Genomic DNA, 21,734 nt, shown 5'->3' with positions numbered 1-21,734 from the left:
AATGCTGATGCTCCAGATACTCAACTAGTCTAAAGAAGGACAGTTTTATTGCTTCTTCAATCAGAACAACAGTTTTCAGCTGTGCTAACATAATTGCAAAAGGGTTTTCTAATGATTAATTAGCCTTTTAAAATGATAAACTTGGATTAGCTAGCACAACATGCCATTGGAACACAGGAGTGTTGGTTGCTGATAATGGGCCTCTGTACACCTATGTAGATATTCCATATAGAATCCGTTTCCAGCTACAATAGTCATTCACAACATTAACAATGTCTACACTGTATTTCTGATCAATTTGATGTTATTTTAATGGACAAAAAAAAAGCTTTTCTTTCAAAAACAAGGACATTTCTAAGTGATCCCAAACTTTTGAACGGTAGTGTATATATACAGTGGGGCAAAAAAGTATTTAGTCAGCCACCAATTGTGCAAGTTCTCCCACTTAAAAAGATGAGAGAGGCCTGTAATTTTCAACATAGGTACACTTCAACTATGACAGACAAAAGGAGAAAAAAAATCCAGAAAATCACATAGTAGGATTTTTAATGAATTTATTTGCAAATTATGGTGGAAAATAAGTATTTGGTCACCAACAAACAAGCAAGAATTCTGACTCTCACAAACCTGTAACTTCTTCTTTAAGAGGCTCCTCTGTCCTCCACTCGTTACCTGTATTAATGGCACCTGTTTGAACTTGTTATCATTATAAAAGACATCTGTCCACAACCTCAAACAGTCACAGTCCAAACTCCACTATGGCCAAGACCAAAGAGCTGTCAAAGGACACCAGAAACAAAATTGTAGACCTGCACCAGGCTGGGAAGACTGAATCTGCAATAGGTAAACAGCTTGGTTTGAAGAAATCAACTGTGGGAGGAATTATTAGGAAATGGAAGACATACAAGCCACTGATAAATCTCCCTCGATCTGGGGCTTCACGCAATATCTCACCCCGTGGGGTCAAAATGATCACAAGAACGGTGAGCAAAAATCCCAGAACCACACGAGGGGACCTAGTGAATGACCCGCAGATAGCTGGGACCAAAGTAACAAAGCCTACCATCAGTAACACACTACGCCGCCAGGGACTCAAATCCTGCAGTGCCAGACGTGTCCCCCTGCTTAAGCCAGTACATGTCCAGGCCCATCTGAAGTTTGCTAGAGAGCATTTGGATGATCCAGAAGAAGATTGGGAGAATGTCATATGGTCAGAAGAAACCAAAATATAACTTTTTGGTAAAAACTCAACTCGTTGTGTTTGGAGGACAAAGAATGCTGAGTTGCATCCAAAGAACACCATACCTACTGTGAAGCATGGGGGTGGAAACATCATGCTTTGGGGCTGTTTTTCTGCAAAGGGACCAGGACGACTGATCCGTGTAAAGGAAAGAATGAATGGGGCCATGTATTGTGAGATTTTGAGTGAAAACCTCCTTCCATCAGCAAGAGCATTGAAGATGAAACGTGGCTGGGTCTTTCAGCATGACAATGATCCCAAACACACCGCCCAGACAACGAAGGAGTGGCTTCGTAAGAAGCATTTCAAGGTCCTGGAGTGGCCTAGCCAGTCTCCAGATCTCAACCCCATAGAAAATCTATGGCGGGAGTTTAAAGTCTGCGTTGCCCAGCAACAGCCCCAAAACATCACTGCTCTAGAGGAGTTCTGCATGGAGGAATGGGCCAAAATACCAGCAACAGTGTGTGAAAACCTTGTGAAGACTTACAGAAAGCTTTTGACCTCTGTCATTTCCAAACAAAGGTTATATAACAAAGTATTGAGATAAACTTTTGTTATTGACCAACTACTTATTTTCCACCATAATTTGCAAATAAATTCATAAAAAATCCTACATTGTGATTTTCTGGATTTTTTTTCTCATTTTGTCTGTCATAGTTTAAGTGTACCTATGATTAAAATTCCAGGCTTCTCTCACCTTTTTAAGTGGGAGAACTTGCACAATTGGTGGCTGTCTAAATACTTTTTTGCCTGTCTTCACAACAGTCTTTCACAATTCTAGCATGAACCAAATCTTTATGTTTCACTACTGTTGTGAAGTGAAACAATAGTGAAACATAGCTACTTTAGATTCCCAGGCTATCAGGGTGGCTCCAGGTATCTACCTGGAGAATGGCCACCTCGTTCCTCAGCTGGCTCTCCTGCTTGGTAGGGAACCTCATCTTGTCGATGATTTTGATGGCCACGTCTCTCCCAGTCTTTCTGTGTTTACCTACACATGAGAATGAACCAGATAAATCACAGACTACTCGCTGCAGACTGTAGCAAATTAACTGTCTGTATTTCTTCCTCTGTCTCTAACTATAGAACAGACAGAGAAAGGAATTCTACTAATGAAAGTTGATTTGCGTAACATAGAAAGAAAAATAAGTAGTCTTCCCCTCCCAGTGATTGAAACTTTAAAGAGAGGAAACGTGGATGGATGGATGTACATGAGGCCAAACGGAAGGAACACTTCCTCTACCTCGCTCTCCAACTAAGGTGCATGAATTGAGGAGCAAACTGAACTCTTGGAGGACAGTGGGAGTTGATAAAAGTGCTTTGTTATTGGTAAAAGTAAAACCAAACCATTTCGGCCCTTTAGCCTTCATCAGGACTGAATTTCATCTCCATTTCACCATGTACATGAAGCCAACAGAAATACTGTGGAGTCAGTCTGACTTACCTCCATACACAATCCCAAACTGGCCCGATCCAAGGACCTCATCAGCAAAGATCTGGTAGACTGAACTGATATCCTGAAGAAGAGAAAAGACATACAGTGTCCTCGGAAAGTTTTCAGACCCCTTCTCTTTTTCCACATTTAGTTAGTCTTATTCTAAAATTGATTAAATTGCCCCCCCCCTCATCAATCTGCACACAATACCCCATAATGACAAAGCAAAAACAAGTTTTTAGAAATGTTTGACAATTTATTTAAAAAAATAAAAAATGTAATCACATTTACATAAGTATTCAGACCCTCTACTCGTTACTTTGCGGAAGCACCTTTGTGAGCCTCGAGTCTTCTTTGGTATTGTGCTACAAGCTTGGCACACATGTATTTGGGGAGTTTCTCCCTTTCTTCTCTGCAGATCCTCTCAAGCTCTGTCAGGTTGGAAGAGGAGCATCACTGCATAGCTATTTTCAGGTCTCTTCAGAGATGTTCGATCAGGTTCAAGTCTGGGCTCTGGCTGGACCACTCAAGGACATTCAGAGACTTGTCCCGAAGCAACTCATGCGTTGTCCTGGCTATGTGCTTAGGGTCATTGTCCTGTTGGAAGGTGAACCTTCGCCCCAGTCTGAGGTCCTGAGCGCTGTGGAGCAGGTTTTCATCAAGGATCCCGCTGTACTTTGCTCTGTTCATCTTTCCTGACTAGTCTCCCAGTACCTGCTGTGGAAAAACATCCCCACAGCATGATGCTGCCACCACCATGCTTCACCGTAGGGATGATGCCAGGTTTCCTCCTGACGTGATACTTGGCATTCATCTTGGTTTCATCAGACTAGAGAATCTTGTTTCTCATGGTCTGAGTATCCTTTAGGTGCCAGTTCCAAGCAGGCTGTCATGTGCCTTTTACTGAGGAGTGGCTTCTGTCTGGTCACTCTACCTTAAAGGCCTGATTGGTGGAGTGATGCAGAGATGGTTGTCCTTCTGGAAGGTTCTCCCATCTCCACAGATGAACTCTGGAGCTCTGTCAGAGTGACCATTGTGTCCTTTGTCACCTCCCTGACCAAGGCCCTTCTCCCCCGATTGCTCAGTTTGGCCTTGCGGCCAGCTCTAGGAAGAGTCTTGGTGGTTCCAAACTTCTTCCATTTAAGAATGATGGATGCCACTGTGTTCTTGAGGACCTTCAATGCTGCAGACATTTTTTGATACCCTTCCCCAGATCTGTGCCTCGACACAATCCTGTCTCTGAGCTCTACGGACAATAACTTCGACCTCATGGCTTGGTTTTTGCTCTGACATGCACTGTCAGCTGTAGGACCTTATATAGACATGTGTGTGCCTTTCCAAATCATGTCCAATCAATTAAATTTACCACAGGTGGATGCAAATCAATTTGTAGAAACATCTCAAGGATGAATAATGGAAACAGAATGCACCTGGGCTCAATTTCAAGTCTCATAGCAAAGGGTCTGAATACTTATGTAAATAAAGGAATTTCTGTTTTAAAGTTTTTATAAAATTGCTAACATTTCTAAAAACCTGTTTTCACTTTGTCATTATGTAGATTGATGAGGAAATATATTTTTTATATTCCTAAATTCCTTAGTTATCAGGAATGCTTGTGGAGCTGTAGCTATACACAGCTAATATGCTGTATTGGATAGACACTTACCACATTCTCTGTGATCTGTGAGTTAGACACTGATATGCTGATAGAAATGTCCTCTGAAGAGACAAGAAACAGATTATGTGGTGCTTCAAAAATAGTAAATGATCAAGCATTATTTGAAGCAGGACACACCAAGGACACATGGTAATTTTCTTAGTTAAGTATATTTTGATATATATTTGAATAACAACTAAATCCTAACTGGCCTGAGTGGCAGAGTCTGTTTGTGCTTTAATGCCAACTCGTTTTCATGCTATGGCTTGACAGCAATGGAGTTGGCAAGAGAACACGGATCTGGGACCAGGCTAGAGCTACTATTCAGTAGTAGAAACCCGCAAGGCGAAAGCCCAGCCTGTGCGTTCAGTACGTTTCCATTGGGGTTTCCATTGATTCTGAACCCAGGCCCAGCCATGGTGGTTAAGGTCGTATCCAGTGTTCTATACCAGCACTCTGTCCCAGTAGTGGGCCACCAAATACCAATCAGCTGGGTCAACCAAAGGCTGGGTTTATGTAACACAATCCATAGAGAAATATATAATACTGTCTGTATTGTATGCACAGGCCAGTGGAACAAAGTCTGTATTCCAAATGGCACCCTATGCCCTATGTAGTTCACTACTTTTGACAAGAATCAAAAGTATAAGGAATAGGTTCCATTTGGGATGCGGACAATCTTGATGCAAAATTGAACCCAAAGACCTCGACCAATACGGCCTTCTTTATAATTGGTCTTGCAGTAAATAGGCCACTAGTTTGAGCATGTGAGACGCGTTCTTTGTGTGAGAGTAGTTAACCATCAAATGACCAAACATCGCTTATACTCCTTTGTGTGACTACAGATTGTTTGAGTTGAATGATGTTATATCACTCTCCATTAATTAAATGATGGGAGGAATTTTCCTATCACTAATCACAGCCAGAGAGAAATCAAAAAGAGCTTGAAAATCCCCTAAAATCTCTTAAATCGTCTTAAAATGTCACCATTTAATTTTCCAGTAATACACTTTGAGTCGGCAGCGGGGGGTCACAGCTGCACACACACACACACACACACACACACACACACACACACACACACACACACACACACACACACACACACACACACACACACACACACACACACACACACACACACACACACACACACACACACACACACACACACGCTCATAAAAACATACAAATTGCGTGACATTACATTTGCCTGATCTCCTCAGCAGATCTCAATCACATTAGCAGCAGGCCAGGGTACTATTCTACTCACTGTGATCCTTGCCCTGTCCGGGGCCAGTGCCGACACTGGGTTGCGGAGTGACGGGCATCAGGGCCTGCCGGATGGCCTTCTCCCAGCCCTGGGCCACCTCCAGCCCCACACCCGTGGCAGCCAGGGAAGGGTTATGGAAGTGACCACTGTTATTCTCCCCCACATAGTAGACCATAGTGGCAGTGATGATCTCGAAGCAGTGGGGGTTGCTGCCCTGGGCCAGGCTGTGGAAGTCCTGAGCCTGCTCCACCTGCAGGATCTCTGACAGGGGGATCTCCTGAGGATGGAGTCAGAGGAGCAGGGTCAAAGGTCACCAAAGGTCACAATGGATTGTCAGCCAATCAAACGATCCGTGAGGTTGAGGTACTCCAATCAGCTGCTAAAAAGTACACCTATAGCGTCCTAACGTCTAACTGTCCCAGGAATAACTACACTCTCAGCTCTACCAGGTCCCCTCTCTCCTCTCCTCAGCTATGGTCTCTACTCTCTTCTCCTCACTCTCTGACAGCCTTTGAGGAATGAAGTGTGTGGGGCTTTTCAAGTCCGTTTTAACATTCCGCTGCTGTAGCCGAGCAAACCAACACACCCACAAGGAGAAGAGAGAGAGAGAGAGAATTGCTGGCCAGCCAATCGTCTCTCAGTCAGCCCAGTCTGCTGCGCCCATCCGGGCCTCTGTCGCCAGTATAAGATTAACTGCTTGTGGTTTGCCGAGCGTGCCACATGACAGGGCGCTCCGCCGGGTCAGGGGGGAAGCAAAGCGCTCCCCTGATTAAAAGGCAGGACGTGCCTCCCCGTTCTGGGCACGAGGCATGCTGGCAGCCTGCCAGGCAGGCAGGGAGGGAGGAACGGCCAGAGACACCACAGGGAAGCCCCCCAGGCCAGTCCTGGCCCTGACGGTCAGTCTGCCACAGGAGAAGGACGCTCAGAGATTCAGCCACAGGGCTCTCTCTCTCTCTCTCTCTCTCTCTCTGTGTGTCTCTTTCTCTCTCTCTCTTTCTCTCTGTCTCTCTCTCTCTTTCTCTCTTTCTCTCTGTCTCTCTCTCTCTTTCTCTCTCTGTGTGTCTCTCTCTCTCTCTCTCTCTCTCTCTCTCTCTCTCTCTCTCTCTCTCTCTCTCTCTCGCTCTCTCTCTCTCTCTCTCTCTCTCTTTCTTTCTCTCTCTCTGATGCAAAAAGAACATGAAAGGAGGAGAGAATAGAGAGGGAAAAGACAGCCTTGCCTGTCTGTCTGTGGGAGGATGAGGGCAACACCTTACTTTCTTCAAATAACACCATAAGCGTTACTAAAATGTTCACTACATAAATAGAAAGCAATAACTGGAATGACAGGACCTTTTCTAGCTTGTCTCCAAGCTTCACACTACACTTTAGACCTGTCACTTTTGACCTGTCAATGACTTTTTATTGTCTGTGTAACTTCTATAATTGGACAGAGACGTCTAATAAGAGATGTGATGACCGGTCTTGTACCTTGTAATACTTGGTTCCCGTTTCGTTCTGCAGCAGGGTCAGACACTTGCTGTCCAGCCTCCAGTAATGCCTCTTCCTCTGAAAACAAAAAACGATCAAAGCAGTGAGTTATCATCAAAACCTCAAATAGCATCTCTGAAAAATACTATTGAATCGCAATCTCGCTCTCTCTCTTTGTTTTTAGATGATCCAAGAGGTTTCTTACCAGGTTGTCACGGCTGGTGTAGTGGACCATCCATCCCTCCCGAACCATGGTTGAGCTCTTCCGCTTGGTTTGTTTTATGGACTGAACCACCCGCATTAGGGGGATGAAACTGCTTGTCATGGGGCTACACAAAATGACAAGAGCACGTATGAACAAATGTATGCCTACCCACTGGGCACAGACATCAGTTTAACGACAAGTTTTGATTTACATTTGGTTGAGACATGTCACCATGTCATTGGATTTAGGTTAAAAGTTGGGTGAAAAAAATAGGAAATGCCCTTCAGTTGATGACTTTTTGCAACTCCAGTGAGTTGTCCACATTGATTCACTTTTTTTAGGGTGGTTGAAATGACGTGGAAACAACGTTGGATCAACCCATTTTTAGGTAATGTCAATTGCCAAATCATTGACATACATTCATAACGCTTATGTGATGTAACAACAAACTCACAACTATTTTCATATAGGAAATGCAACAGAACACAAGGAACTCCACAATTGAACGCATCTGCACACATTATAGGTATTAATTTCATTTAACATCATACTCCTTCCAGTCCAGTGCTAGCCTGTGGTGGCTAAGTCGGGAGAGATGAGACTCTCACGGGACATGACACAAATGTAGCCAAAGACCAACTCCAGTGCCAGAAGTATGTTACAGCCTTATGTCCCACCCGGGGAGAAGAGGACTAAGGGCTCTATTCAATCTGTATCGCAGAAGTTCAGCTCATTTAAAGGCAATGTTCCTGCGTTAGCACAGAATGCATTCATGGTAAATGCTGCATATGTCGGCTCAATCGGAAATGACCTTTTAAGTTTCTATTGCCCAATCTGTAACACTTCGGTGATACAGATTGAATATGGCCCTAAGTAAGTACCTGATAGCCTTCACTGTGTCCTCGTCCTTGTCCCCATCCAGACAGGGCCCTTCAATGTAGAACTTGTCGTCTGGGGTGGAAGGCTCCTCTGGGTCTTCCAAGCTCTGGCTGCCCTCACTGTTCACATCACTGTTGTCCACCTCCATGGTAGTCTCAGAGTCGGGGCCAGGACTGGCTGGTTCTGGGGCAGGAGACACAGTAGGAGGGGCGTGATATTGATTCATGAATGGATTGATTGATTGATTTGAAACAATTAAGTACAACAAATCCCAGAGGATGACACATTAAACACACTTATTTCCACTGTAGTCCTCATGTGGTAAAGGTATGTACTGCTTACTAGCCTGGTATCCTACTGTATGAACTGTACATGTGGTAAAGGTATGTACTGCTTACTAGCCTGGGTCCCTACTGTATGAACAGTACATGTGAAGAGTTGGCTACAGTACATAGCGTATGGGAACTACCTACTACATGGGGGAGGCATTCTTCCACATATCCATCAATACATCCAATACACTGGGGGCAGAAATGCTTTTGACTAAATAGTGGGGACAAGTTATGGAGGCAATTTTAGGTAGCTATACACTTGAGACAAACTTACCTCCATTAAAGGAAACCTCACCAAGGCAGTCTCTTGGTATCTTGGCTGCACATCTCTTATGGCAGTTAAATTTACAATCTGAAAACATGAAGATTCAACATCACGTTCACTCAACCGACTGTACGAAGATGTCATATGGACATATCTGTGCACATCATAGTCACATTAAGATCTTACATCTACTGTTAATCATTTGAATTAGATTATATATTTTATTGAACCTTTATTTAACTAGGCAGTTAATAGCAAATTCTTATTTAAAATGACGGCCTACCCCGGCCAAACCCTCGCACAACCCAGACGATGCTGGGCCAATTGTGCGCCGCCCTATGGGACTCCCAATCACGGCCGGTTGTGATACAGCCCGGGATCGAACCCGGGTCTGTAGTGACACCTCTAGCACTGCAATGCAGTGCCTTAGATCGCTGTGCCACTCAGTATCCCTTTATCTACACAACATCATTCCAGTGTTTGGAGTGCCTCACCTTTGCACTGCATGCCCTGGCGGAACAGGCCTTTCAGCAGGCGTTTACAGAATTGGCAGATGGTTGGTCTGGTGTAGGTGTGCACAGAGAAGGTGTGAGGCACCTTGACCCTTCCCAGCACCATCTTCTCCATCCAGATAGGCCTGCCGCTCAACAGGCTGTTACCCTTCCCTGTCCCCTGGAGAGGGCGCTGCTGAGGGGATGAGAGAGAGAGAGAGAAGAGGAGAGGAGAGGAGAGGAGAGGAGAGGAGAGGAGAGGAGAGGAGAGGAGAGGAGAGGAGAGGAGAGGAGAGGAGAGGAGAGGAGAGGAGAGGAGAGGAGAGGAGAGACCGAGAGACCGAGAGACCGAGAGACCGAGAGACCGAGAGACCGAGAGACCGAGAGAGGGTAGGGGATAGTGGGAAGTAGCAGAATGGGGAAAGGGAAGGAAAAGATAACAGATAGCACAAGAGAAAGAAAGAGTACATTTGTTAAAAAAAATAGGAAAATCATTCCAGATATTACCATACTGTGTATTTTATGTTGTATCATCTCTACAGACTGTAATGTTCTGAATAACATCTCACACAGATTTTATTTTACAGTATTTTCAGTCACCATTTCTTTAGAAAGGTACTGGACACACAGGCAGGAGAGAAGTAGCCGGGTGTAAAACAAAAAAGAAGAGATTTCATTGGGTGACGATGAACAGAGCTTATGAAAAGGCTTTGTTTCATCTGCCTTGACTGGGAGGCAGCAGAGCAGAGTCAACCACGCTGCTGGTCTGTCTTGACTGGGAGGCAGCAGAGCAGAGTCAACCATGCTGCTGGTCTGTCTTGACTGGGAGGTAGCAGAGCAGAGTCAACCATGCAGCTGGTCTGCCTTGACAGGGAGGCAGCAGAGCAGAGTCAACCATGATGTCGGTCTGCCTTGAGTGGGAGGCAGCAGAGCAGAGTCAACCATGCTGCTGGTCTGTCTTGACTGGGAGGCAGCAGAGCAGAATCAACCATGCTGCTGGTCTGTCTTGACTGGGAGGCAGCAGAGCAGAGTCAACCATGATGTCGGTCTGCCTTGACTGGGAGGCAGCAGAGCAGAGTCAACCACGCTGCTGGTCTGCCTTGACTGGGAGGCAGCAGAGCAGAGTCAACCACGCTGGAGGCAGCAGAGCAGAGTCAACCACGCTGCTGGTCTGCCTTGACTGGGAGGCAGCAGAGCAGAGTCAACCACGCTGCTGGTCTGTCTTGACTGGGAGGCAGCAGAGCAGAGTCAACCATGCTGCTGGTCTGTCTTGACTGGGAGGCAGCAAAGCAGAGTCAACCATGCTGTATCACCTTTACTGTATCTTTGTAATACTTTTCATTTTGTAATACTTTTCATACATAGCTAGGTACACAGTGTTGGAGTAGTGAACTAAATGTAATTTGACTAGAAATGTAATTAGATTTTGCAGTAGCTTGGTGGTAGTTGAACTAAATTCAAATCTTGGTAGTGTTTTCAGAACTTCATTACTTATTGACATGTGGTGGTGTAGCTAGCTACTGGAGCTACTACACACAACGTTTTTTTGCTAAAATAAAATATGGGTGAAGTAGGCAAGAATTTCCTTTCTTTTTCAGCATCAGACCTGCCTAAATCTCACTGTGGTTAATAAGCTAAAGAACACATCCTGTTAACACCTGACTCCAGAGAGATCTGTTCTTGCAATTTGTAGTCTATGACATTTTAGATATAATAATTTTTCACAAAGTACTTTTTCATAGTAACTTTAGTGAAGTAAACTATATTTTTCTTAAGGGTAACTTTGTGTAGCTTAACTTCTTCCAGTAATTGATAGCTTGGTAAACTATATTTTCAGAGTAGTTTCCACAACACTGTAGGCACATTTGTTAAAAAGCTATTTCACATCTTGGTGGTCATTTTAAACATCACAACATCAACTTAACTGACCAGAACAAAAGTGCACACTACAGAAATATTTTGAGACACAAATTGCGTGGGAATGAAAATAATCAAGAGTATTTGTTTTTAGCATCATGTTATTTAATATATAACATTATATATTGAATGAGTGAGAAGTGGATTAAGTTAATAATATCACAAATAATCCTTTGTTTAGACTTTACAATACTGCATGAGGGGCTGAAGTGACTTTATGAAAGTGATTAACATGAAGATCCTTCTTTCTTCAGTAAAATGGTCCCTGGGTTTTGGTATGTATACACAGCGTTCTGACATAAACACTCTCTTTAGGCTCCCAACCACTAATTGGCCAGCCTGACTGAGTGCCTGCCTGCATACGGAATGTATGTGTGTGAGTTTGCGTGTGTGTATGTGTGTGTTCGTCCACGTGTGTACTCACAACATAGTGCACTGCTTTTGACCAGAGCCCTATGGACACTAAATAGGGAACAGAGTCCTATTTGGGACAAGGACAGAGTGTCTCCCTACCTCTTCCTGGGAAACAGGGACATGTTCGATGGGGGCTGGGCGGGGGACGGACAGCACGGCTCCAGGCAGGGACACGTTGGACAGCCGTCTCTTTCTCACCCCGCTACAGTTGTTAGGGATCTTAAAGGCGCAGCGCTTGTGGTAGTTCAGCCCACACCCTATAGAGGAGGCACAGTACTTAGAAACCATACATGCATCTCTCTCTCTCTCTCTCTCTCTCTCTCTCTCTCTCTCTCTCTCTCTCTCTCTCTCTCTCTCTCTCTCTCTCTCTCTCTCTCTCTCTCTCTCTCTCTCTCTCTCTCTCTCTCTCTCTCTCTCTCTCTCTCTCTCTCTCTCTCTCTCTGACTTATAGTGTAGGTCATGTGAATGACCTGTATCAAGGTGAATGTTCAGTGCTGTTTTACTCTTCTATCAGGTTACATATGATGAAAACTTCAACTGTCTCCTCTGACAATCATCCCGCTCCACAAAGCCCATCCACTGTTTGGCATCACTACAATGAGAAGCACTCAAAGGCTGTTCTGACCAGGACTTGAAAGCAGGGAGATACACCGTCAATCAAGATACCCTTCTGTACAGTTCCCCAGGCTTTGATTCTGGCCTATGTGAGACAGGAGTTTTACTTGAGGTGAAACCTAGGTCAGGAGTGATTTGACTGGGATCAGTAGCTCTGGGCTGAGGGGGCACTGGGGCAGGGTCCAGACATACCTTCACATTTGAGGCCCTGTCGGACCAGGCCCCACAGCATCTCCCCACAGTCATCACAGAAGGCCGGCGCCTTGTAGGAGTGCACATACAAGGCATGGGGCCGGATCTGGAAGTCCTCGACAGTGGCTAGAGCTGAGACACAAACACACACTGGGTTAGTGTACTGCAAGAAAAACAACATTAACAAAGAGGCGAGACAAGCATGGACATGAATACCAGATTGGATTGTGATGAGTCATGATCAAACCATTAGAATGTTTGAAATGAAGTGGGCCAATCCTTTAGCAGAAAGCCAGTAGAAATCGCCCCAATCCTACAAGACTGTCATGATGTTTTTCAACTGTCATTCCGATTCAGAGTGTTGTTAATTCCTTTCAGATGCATGTCAAGTACAAAACAGACCCAGCTGATGAATGGGTGGCCGTCCTATCGCCTCTGACAACAAAACGTCTCCCCCGTCATTTTCTGTTCCTTTTCTGACGACTCTTAGCTACATATTGAATCACCATTTATCGACATCCAGGATGTAACCTACTGTCTGACGGTTATGGTTGACTTGAACATTGTGCCTTTGTGGTTGTGTTACTATTCAGACATATGAGTGGGTCAAAAGTTTACTTACACTAAGTTGACTGTGCCTTTCGACAGCTTGGAAAATTCCAGAAAATGATGTCACGGCGTTAGAAGCTTCAAATAGGCAAATTTCCATCATTTGAGTCAATTGGAGGTGTACCTGTGGGTGTATTTCAAGGCCTACCTTCAAACTCAGTGCCTCTTTGCTTGACATCATGGGAAAATCAAAAGAAATCAGCCAAGACCTCAGAAGAAAAATTGTAGACCTCCACAAGTCTGGGTCATCCTTGGGAGCAATTTCCAAACGCCTGAGGGTACCACGTTCATCTGTACAAACAATAGTACGCAAGTATAACACCATGGGACCACACAGCCGTCATATCACTCAGGAAGGAGGCGAGTTCTGTCTCCTAGAGATGAACGTACTTTGGTGCGAAAAGTGCAAATCAATCCCAGAACAACAGCAAATGACCTTGTGAAGATGCTGGAGGAAACGGGTACAAAATAATCTATATCCACAGTAAAACAAGTCCTATATCGACATAACCTGAAAGACCCCTCAGCAAGGAAGAAGGCACTGCTCCAAATCCACCATAAAAAAGCCAGACTATGGTTTGCAACTGCATATGGGGACAAATATCGTACTTTTTGAAGAAATGTAATCTGGTCTGATGAAACAAAAATAGAACTGTTTGGCCATAATGACCATCGTTATGTTTGGAGGAAAAAGGGGAACACCATCCCAACCGTGAAGCACAGGGGTGGCAGCATCATGTTGTGGGGGTGCTTTGCTGCAGGAGGGACTGGTGAACTACACAAAATAAATGGCATCATGAGGAGGAAAATTATGTAGATATATTGAAGCAACATCTCAAGACATCAGTCAGGAAGTTAAAGCTTGGTCGCAAATGGGTCTTCCAAATGGACAATGACCCCAAGCATACTTCCAAAGTTGTGGAAAAATGGCTTAAGGACAACAAAGTCAAGGTATTGGAGTGGCTATCCAAAGCCCTGACCTCAATCCTATAGAAATGTTATGGACAGAACTGAAAAAGTGTGTGCAAGAAAGGAGGCCTACAAACCTGACTCAGTTTCACCAGCTCTGTCAGAAGGAATAGGCCAAAATTCACCCAACTTATTGTGGGAAGCTTGTGGAAGGCTACCCGAAACGTTTGACCCAAGTTAAACAATTTTGGCAATGCTACCAAATTAGTATTTGGCAATGCTACCAAATACTAATTGAGTGTATGTAAACGTCTGACCCACTGGGAATGTGATGAAAGAAATAAAAGCTGAAATAAATCATTCTCTCTACTATTATTCTGACATTTCACATTCTTAAAATGAAGTGGTAATCCTAACTGATTTAAGACAGGGAATTTTACTAGGATTAAATGCCAGGAATTGTGAAAAACTGTCCGTATTTGGCTAAGGTGTATGTAAACTTCCGACTTTAACTGTAGTATGGGTCCTGATCAAAAGTAGTGCACTATATAGAGAATAGGGTGCCATTTGGGACGTAGACATAGTTAATTGGGGTATTCATGAGTCACTTTAATGTAGTTACATTGAGAACTGTTGAGTGACATGCCTGTTCTCTCCCTGTTGGACATTTCTCTGAGGGCACAAATTGGCTTCTTTCTCTCTGAAGTCTAGCCACCTTTGCTCTTTGCTGTCCAACCCTTAATTTCATGTCCGTTTTCAAAGAAAATAGATTTACTGTTCATAAACCCCTCTCTGTCTTTTTATCAATAGGCGAACATAAAGGCCAAGTGGTTGAAATGAAAAACAGCGACCATAGCAACCGCATTCTCAGTGAGTACACAACAAACCAGACAGCGTTCTGAAAGGGCAATTATTCACTTTAGAGGAGAGATGAGAGCATTCTGCACTCAGAAAAAAACACACTGCTCTGCTATTGGTTTTCTAAATGACACACAGGTTAGGTACCTAAAATGTATTCATAAGACTATACATGATAATAATAGTCTTATCCTATCCTTAATCTAACAATTACTAGGTGGGGATAGATGTGAAAGTGCATGAGCAACATGAATCAGGTCAGGATCAACGTCCTCATCAATCACAGAGAATCAGCAACTGCAGAAATATAAATTGCATGGCTTTGAAATTGGGAGTCAAGAGTAATCTGCCACGGTCTCTGAGAGACACCAGCTTAGACCTTGCAGAACAGAGCAGAACATAATAGAGTAGAACAGCAAAAAACAGAGTAGAACACATTAGAACAGAGTAGAACAGAGCAGAACAGAACAGAGCAGAACACAACAGAGCAGAGCAGAGTAGAACAGAACACATTACAACAGAACAGAATAGAGTAGAACAGGGCAGAACAGGGCAGACCAGAACAGAGGCTAACAGAGCAGAGTAGAACAGAGCAGAGCAGGGCAGAACAGGTCAGAACTGAACAGAGCAGACAGGGCAGAACAGATCAGAACTGAACAGAGCAGAACAGCGCAGAACAGGGCAGAATAGAGCAGAATAGAGCAGAACAAAGAAGGTGACAGGGATCTGAACCGAGCTGAACTCAGCAGCCCTGTCTGGGCAAAACCAGAGAGGGAAAAACACAACATTTTAGTCGTTTATCCTGAGCACACAGAGTAGCAGGCGATGGAGAAACGTATAGAACAGTCAGACTAAAACTTAATCAACACTACATCTGCACTGACTGTGGGGCCGTGCTGCACCAAAAACAAGCAGAGAGGATCAGGAAGTGGTCTGGGGTTGAGTCTTGTGTGGTTGGGCTGTGAGTTCATACATTTCATCTTGTGTGTTGGAATTCTAAATGAATACTACTCTGGGGTGTGTAGCTGTTCAGGTGTTGGTTGAGTTTCACACCTAGGATGATCAACAACAGACCACAAGGCACTGCCATTGAAAGGGAATATGCCCACCGAAAATGTTGTGGGGTTGTCATAGGTTGACATAGGGGATGAATACTGAAGGGGATACATAGGAAAGACATGGGGGGTGGGCATATGGACAAAATAGTAGCTACACTGGAGAGATCTGGAACACTGGGGTGTTACAGGGTAAACAAAGAGATCCCTGTACCTATAATGTGGCATATCCTAAATGTGACAGTCTGGCTCGATTCACTCTTATGTAGCAACATTTTAAATAGTGTTTAAAAAAAAATTAAGTAGAGACTCAGAGCTAGAAAACTATATAATACACTACAGTTGAGGAACAATGGGAATGTAAATCTGCTTTGAAAGTTAAAAGACTTGTAACATCCCTTTTGAGAAAATGGCCCTTGAATGTTTTGGTACACCTACGGGAGAGCACTTCTTTGTCTAAACCCATACAGCATCGTTCACACCCTCTTTATCCTTAGCCCCACCCATCTCTTTGAGGATTCACATGTGAGGCCATGTACTGAACAACCAAAAATGTCAAGACTAAAGGCTGGTTTATACTACGCTTGCGTTCATAAAATAAATCTGGAGTGCCAGAGTGTGCTCAGAGCGTTGTCAGATCGACCGGTTCGTAAATTCAGAGCGTTTCGCTCTCGGAGCATTCAGAGTGCACACTGGACACACTGGCTTAGGAGTATGGTTGATCCGAGCGTTCTGACCTAACAACAGCAATCAAGCACCCAAGCTAACTGGCTAACGTTGGCCAGCTTGCTAGCTACTTCCAGACAATGAGAGAACTCTGACCATTTTACTCACCGTAGCAGAGCTGGTTTGACTGTTTTCATGTTATCCAGAAAGTAGGTGACTGTAACTGTGCTGCTGGCAACAATTTAATTATGATTTTTTTGGCCAACGTTTACTGACACTGGCCATATTCAATGGGTGTTGAGCATTCGTAAATTGATTCTGTTATTATGGCACAATCAGAAGAGAGTGGTCTGAAAGAGTAGATAGCCAGAATTTACCATCTCCGTCTATTGACAGTTTTCGCAGTGATATCATGAACATTCTATTGAAATGGTTACTTGCATAGTGGAGTCTTTTATTTAGACGTGTAGCTAGCTAGCTAAACAACAAACCATAATCCCAATTCATAATGTTACTACCCTACCCTTAATCTGCTTCATCTCTTGATATCAACCTCATCTCTCAATATCAACCTCATCTCTCAATATCAACCTCATCTCTCAATATCAACCTCATCTCTCGATATCAACCTCATCTCTCGATATCAACCTCATCTCTCGATATCAACCTCATTTCTTGTGACATGGAGTATCTCCAACCCTTTTCCAGGTCTCACCGGAGAGGACCACCTCGATCAGGTCTCCCTCATGGATGTCCTCCGCTGACGTCAGTCGCTGCAGGATGTTCTCTGAAGTTAGATCATGGCGGAACAGAAGGATCTTGTCGTACATGCCAAAGAATCCACACTCTGGGAACTGGGAGGAGGAGGAGAAGTATTACAGGTATGTTTAGTTTACACAATATGGTGCAGTGCTTCCAATAACTGATAGTATGTATAACTCAGGCCTGGGATTCTCAATTAAAAGTTATTTTTAGTTAAGGCATATAGAGCAACGTTTTTTTTCTGAGAAGGGATTGTGGATGGGGCCCTTGTAAACCTACACTACTAGCAGGAAACGAGTGAAGCGCAGTTTGCATGCAGTGTGTTTGCAGTTTGCATGGAGTGTGTTTGCAGTTTGCATGGAGTGTGTTTGCAGTTTGCATGGAGTGTGTTTGCAGTTTGCATGGAGTGTGTGTGCAGCAGCCAGCACAGCACAGAGCGAGTGACAGCAGGAAATTGAACCCACAGGCTCTGGACTGGTAGCTGCACAGCTCTCATTAGGAGCTGCAGAGATGAATCTCCTCTAGTCATGAATTATGATGAGGTCCTGTCATTGACACCTTCCTGCCTTTAGCCATCTGTCCTCCTACAGCTGCAGATACAGTACAGCCCAAACAATATGACACCCAACTGACAAGACCATAACACATCCCCAACCCAAACAATATGACACCCAACTGACCATAACACACAGGGAATCCCAAACAATATGACACCCAACTGACCATAACACACAGGGAATCCCAAACAATGTGCCATATTGACTGATTGACTGACATACTAAAATACACCACACCACAAGCCAACCAGCCCAGTTCAACCCAACAGCATACAGACGCCCCCCAGAAGCAATAACCCACCACTTGACACACTGAACTACTAAAAGGGACGGTGACCACAAATAACACATAAAATATTCAGATGCAGTCATCAGTTAAGCAGTAGCCCATGAAGACAAAACCACACAGTCCTGTGTATGTCAAGAGACAATACTTTGTGTCTATAGAGGTCAACTGCTTGTTGAACTCTGCTAATAGTACAAAGGCAGTGTCATTTATATTACAGTCCAAACTTTATCGACACATCAGCAATGGACAGCCAACAACCCAGGGGACAGGACACAGTATCTGTAGGAGTTAGAATCAGAACGTTAATCTGACTCCGAAATCTGTAACAGAGATAATGTACATGCAAATCAGACTAAACTGAGCAAGGCAAACAAGGAAGTGAGATGTCCTCTGTCTATCCTATCAGAATGAGGTATTTAGGTCTCCCATTGGATGGAGCCTGCATGGAATAATGTAAATGTGATGTCCCACAGGGTGGATGATTGTTTATGGTTGATCCCTCAACGTGATATGTCCCCATGTATTTTATGTCAGACAGAGGGTCATCTCATGTTATACTTTAAGGATAAAGTCAATCTCATCATGATTCAATATCATAAAAATGAAAGATTATGATCTTGGGGCGATAGGGAAATAGAAATCTCAGGATATATCTATCAGCCCCATGAGTGGAGGTCTCCCACTGGGCACAGACGTCAATAGTTAGATTACCTGTTAGATACTGCTGCACTGTCGGAACTAGAAGCACAAGCATTTCGCTACACTCGCAATAACATCTGCTAACCATGTGTATGTGACCAATAAAATTTGATTTGATTTTGATTTGATTTTAATTTAATGTCTATTCCACCTTGGTTCAACGTCATTTCATTGAAATGACGTGGAAACAATGTTGATTCAACTGGTGTGTACCCAGTGGGCTGCCTGATCACATGATGCACCATGACATTATCTTGTTTTATGTTAGAGGCATAAAAAAAGCCAACTTCATGGTACTGCAGAACTATCTCGACCTCATCTTTACTAGATGCTGTTCTTCCACTAACCTCATTGCAACTCCCCTCCAAGTCTCCGACCACTACCTTGTATCCTTTTCCCTCTCGCTCTCATCCAACACTTCCCACACTGCCCCTACTCGGATGGTATCGCGCCGTCCCAACCTTCGCTCTCTCTCCCCCGCTACTCTCTCCTCTTCCATCCTATCATCTCTTCCCTCTGCTCAAACCTTCTCCAACCTATCTCCTGATTCTGCCTCCTCAACCCTCCTCTCCTCCCTTTCTGCATCCTTTGACTCTCTATGTCCCCTATCTTCCAGGCCGGCTCGGTCCTCCCCTCCCGCTCCGTGGCTTGACGACTCAATGCGAGCTCACAGAACAGGGCTCCGGAAGGCCGAGCGGAAATGGAGGAAAACTCGCCTCCCTGCGGACCTGGCATCCTTTCACTCCCTCCTCTCTACATTTTCCTCCTCTGTCTCTGCTGCTAAAGCCACTTTCTACCACTCTAAATTCCAAGCATCTGCCTCTAACCCTAGGAAGCTCTTTGCCACATTCTCCTCCCTCCTGAATCCTCCTCCCCTCCCCCCCCCCTCCTCCCTCTCTACAGATGACTTTGTCAACCATTTTGAAAAGAAGATCGACGACATCCGATCCTCGTTTGCTAAGTCAAACAACACCGCTGGTTCTGCTCACACTGCCCTACCCTGTGCTCTGACCTCTTTCTCCCCTCTCTCTCCAGATGAAATCTCGCGTCTTGTGACGGCCGGCCGCCCAACAACCTGCCCGCTCGACCCTATCCCCTCCTCTCTTCTCCAGACCATTTCCGGAGACCTTCTCCTTACCTCACCTCGCTCATCAACTTATCCCTGACCGCTGGCTACGTCCCTTCCGTCTTCAAGAGAGCGAGAGTTGCACCCCTTCTGAAAAAACCTACACTCGATCCCTCCGATGTCAACAACTACAGACCAGTATCCCTTCTTTCTTTTCTCTCCAAAACTCTTGAACGTGCCGTCCTTGGTCAGCTCTCCCGCTATCTCTCTCAGAATGACCTTCTTGATCCAAATCAGTCAGGTTTCAAGACTAGTCATTCAACTGAGACTGCTCTTCTCTGTATCACGGAGAAAGCTAACTCTCTCTCCTCTGCTCTCATCCTTCTAGACCTATCGGCTGCCTTCGATACTGTGAACCATCAGATCCTCCTCTCCACCCTCTCCGAGTTGGGCATCTCCGGCGCGGCCCACGCTTGGATTGCGTCCTACCTGACAGGTCGCTCCTACCAGGTGGCGTGGCGAGAATCTGTCTCCTCACCACGCGCTCTCACCACTGGTGTCCCCCAGGGCTCTGTTCTAGGCCCTCTCCTATTCTCGCTATACACCAAGTCACTTGGCTCTGTCATAACCTCACATGGTCTCTCCTATCATTGCTATGCAGACGACACACAATTAATCTTCTCCTTTCCCCCTTCTGATGACCAGGTGGCGAATCGCATCTCTGCATGTCTGGCAGACATATCAGTGTGGATGACGGATCACCACCTCAAGCTGAACTTCGGCAAGACGGAGCTGCTCTTCCTCCCGGGGAAGGACTGCCCGTTCCATGATCTCGCCATCACGGTTGACAACTCCATTGTGTCCTCCTCCCAGAGCGCTAAGAACCTTGGCGTGATCCTGGACAACAAACTGTCGTTCTCAACTAACATCAAGGCGGTGGCCCGTTCCTGTAGGTTCATGCTCTACAACATCCGCAGAGTACGACCCTGCCTCACACAGGAAGCGGCGCAGGTCCTAATCCAGGCACTTGTCATCTCCCGTCTGGATTACTGCAACTCGCTGTTGGCTGGGCTCCCTGCCTGTGCCATTAAACCCCTACAACTCATCCAGAACGCCGCAGCCCGTCTAGTGTTCAACCTTCCCAAGTTCTCTCACGTCACCCCGCTCCTCCGCTCTCTCCACTGGCTTCCAGTTGAAGCTCGCATCCGCTACAAGACCATGGTGCTTGCCTACGGAGCTGTGAGGGGAACGGCACCTCAGTACCTCCAGGCTCTGATCAGGCCCTACACCCAAATAAGGGCACTGCGTTCATCCACCTCTGGCCTGCTCGCCTCCCTACCACTGAGGAAGTACAGTTCCCGCTCAGCTCAGTCAAAACTGTTCGCTGCTCTGGCTCCCCAATGGTGGAACAAACTCCCTCACGACGCCAGGACAGCGGAGTCAATCACCACCTTCCGGAGACACCTGAAACCCCACCTCTTTAAGGAATACCTAGGATAGGATAAAGTAATCCTTCTCACCCCCCCCCCCCCCCCTTAAAATATTTAGATGCACTATTGTAAAGTGGTTGTTCCACTGGATGTCATAAGGTGAATGCACCAATTTGTAAGTCGCTCTGGATAAGAGCGTCTGCTAAATGACTTAAATGTAATGTAAATGTATCTGTAATCCACATACTTGCCACAACGATAAGCAATTGTTTGATTCTTCGACTCACATAAGGAATGAGCACCACAGATATATCATTTAAAATCAAGTGCTATTTGCATGTGAAAATGTCATGGGATACTTTTGCTACCCCGTAACGTTTACAATTTTGCCGGTGGCCTAGTCGTTGATTGGGTGAGCACATCTTACAGAGTGTGACTTTAATGGGAAAAAC

General features: G+C 45.0%; 1 protein-coding gene across 2 annotated transcripts in view; it reads right to left on the bottom strand.

Annotated features, from left to right (window-relative positions):
• Nucleotides 1–21,734, bottom strand: part of LOC123990620 (serine/threonine-protein kinase D3-like) — a 74,372-nt gene that overhangs the window by 11,480 nt on the left and 41,158 nt on the right. The window contains exons 3-14 of one of the 2 annotated variants that reach the window (XM_046291258.1): nucleotides 17,195–17,333; nucleotides 12,383–12,514; nucleotides 11,675–11,832; nucleotides 9,248–9,437; nucleotides 8,763–8,840; nucleotides 8,159–8,339; nucleotides 7,278–7,401; nucleotides 7,073–7,150; nucleotides 5,606–5,882; nucleotides 4,342–4,394; nucleotides 2,685–2,757; nucleotides 2,125–2,231 (exon numbers count right to left, since the gene is read on the bottom strand). In XM_046291258.1, the coding sequence (XP_046147214.1) occupies nucleotides 2,125–2,231; nucleotides 2,685–2,757; nucleotides 4,342–4,394; nucleotides 5,606–5,882; nucleotides 7,073–7,150; nucleotides 7,278–7,401; nucleotides 8,159–8,339; nucleotides 8,763–8,840; nucleotides 9,248–9,437; nucleotides 11,675–11,832; nucleotides 12,383–12,514; nucleotides 17,195–17,333 (1,590 nt within the window). Of the gene's footprint in view, nucleotides 1–2,124; nucleotides 2,232–2,684; nucleotides 2,758–4,341; nucleotides 4,395–5,605; nucleotides 5,883–7,072; nucleotides 7,151–7,277; nucleotides 7,402–8,158; nucleotides 8,340–8,762; nucleotides 8,841–9,247; nucleotides 9,441–11,674; nucleotides 11,833–12,382; nucleotides 12,515–17,194; nucleotides 17,334–21,734 lie in introns of both variants that reach the window. The other variant, XM_046291257.1, reaches the window with a different exon arrangement.

The sequence above is a fragment of the Oncorhynchus gorbuscha genome, linkage group LG12 (assembly GCF_021184085.1).
Source record: "Oncorhynchus gorbuscha isolate QuinsamMale2020 ecotype Even-year linkage group LG12, OgorEven_v1.0, whole genome shotgun sequence".
NCBI classification, from domain to species: Eukaryota; Metazoa; Chordata; class Actinopteri; order Salmoniformes; family Salmonidae; genus Oncorhynchus; species Oncorhynchus gorbuscha.
Note: the sequence above shows the minus strand (reverse complement) of the source record. Positions and strands in the feature narration are given on the sequence as shown.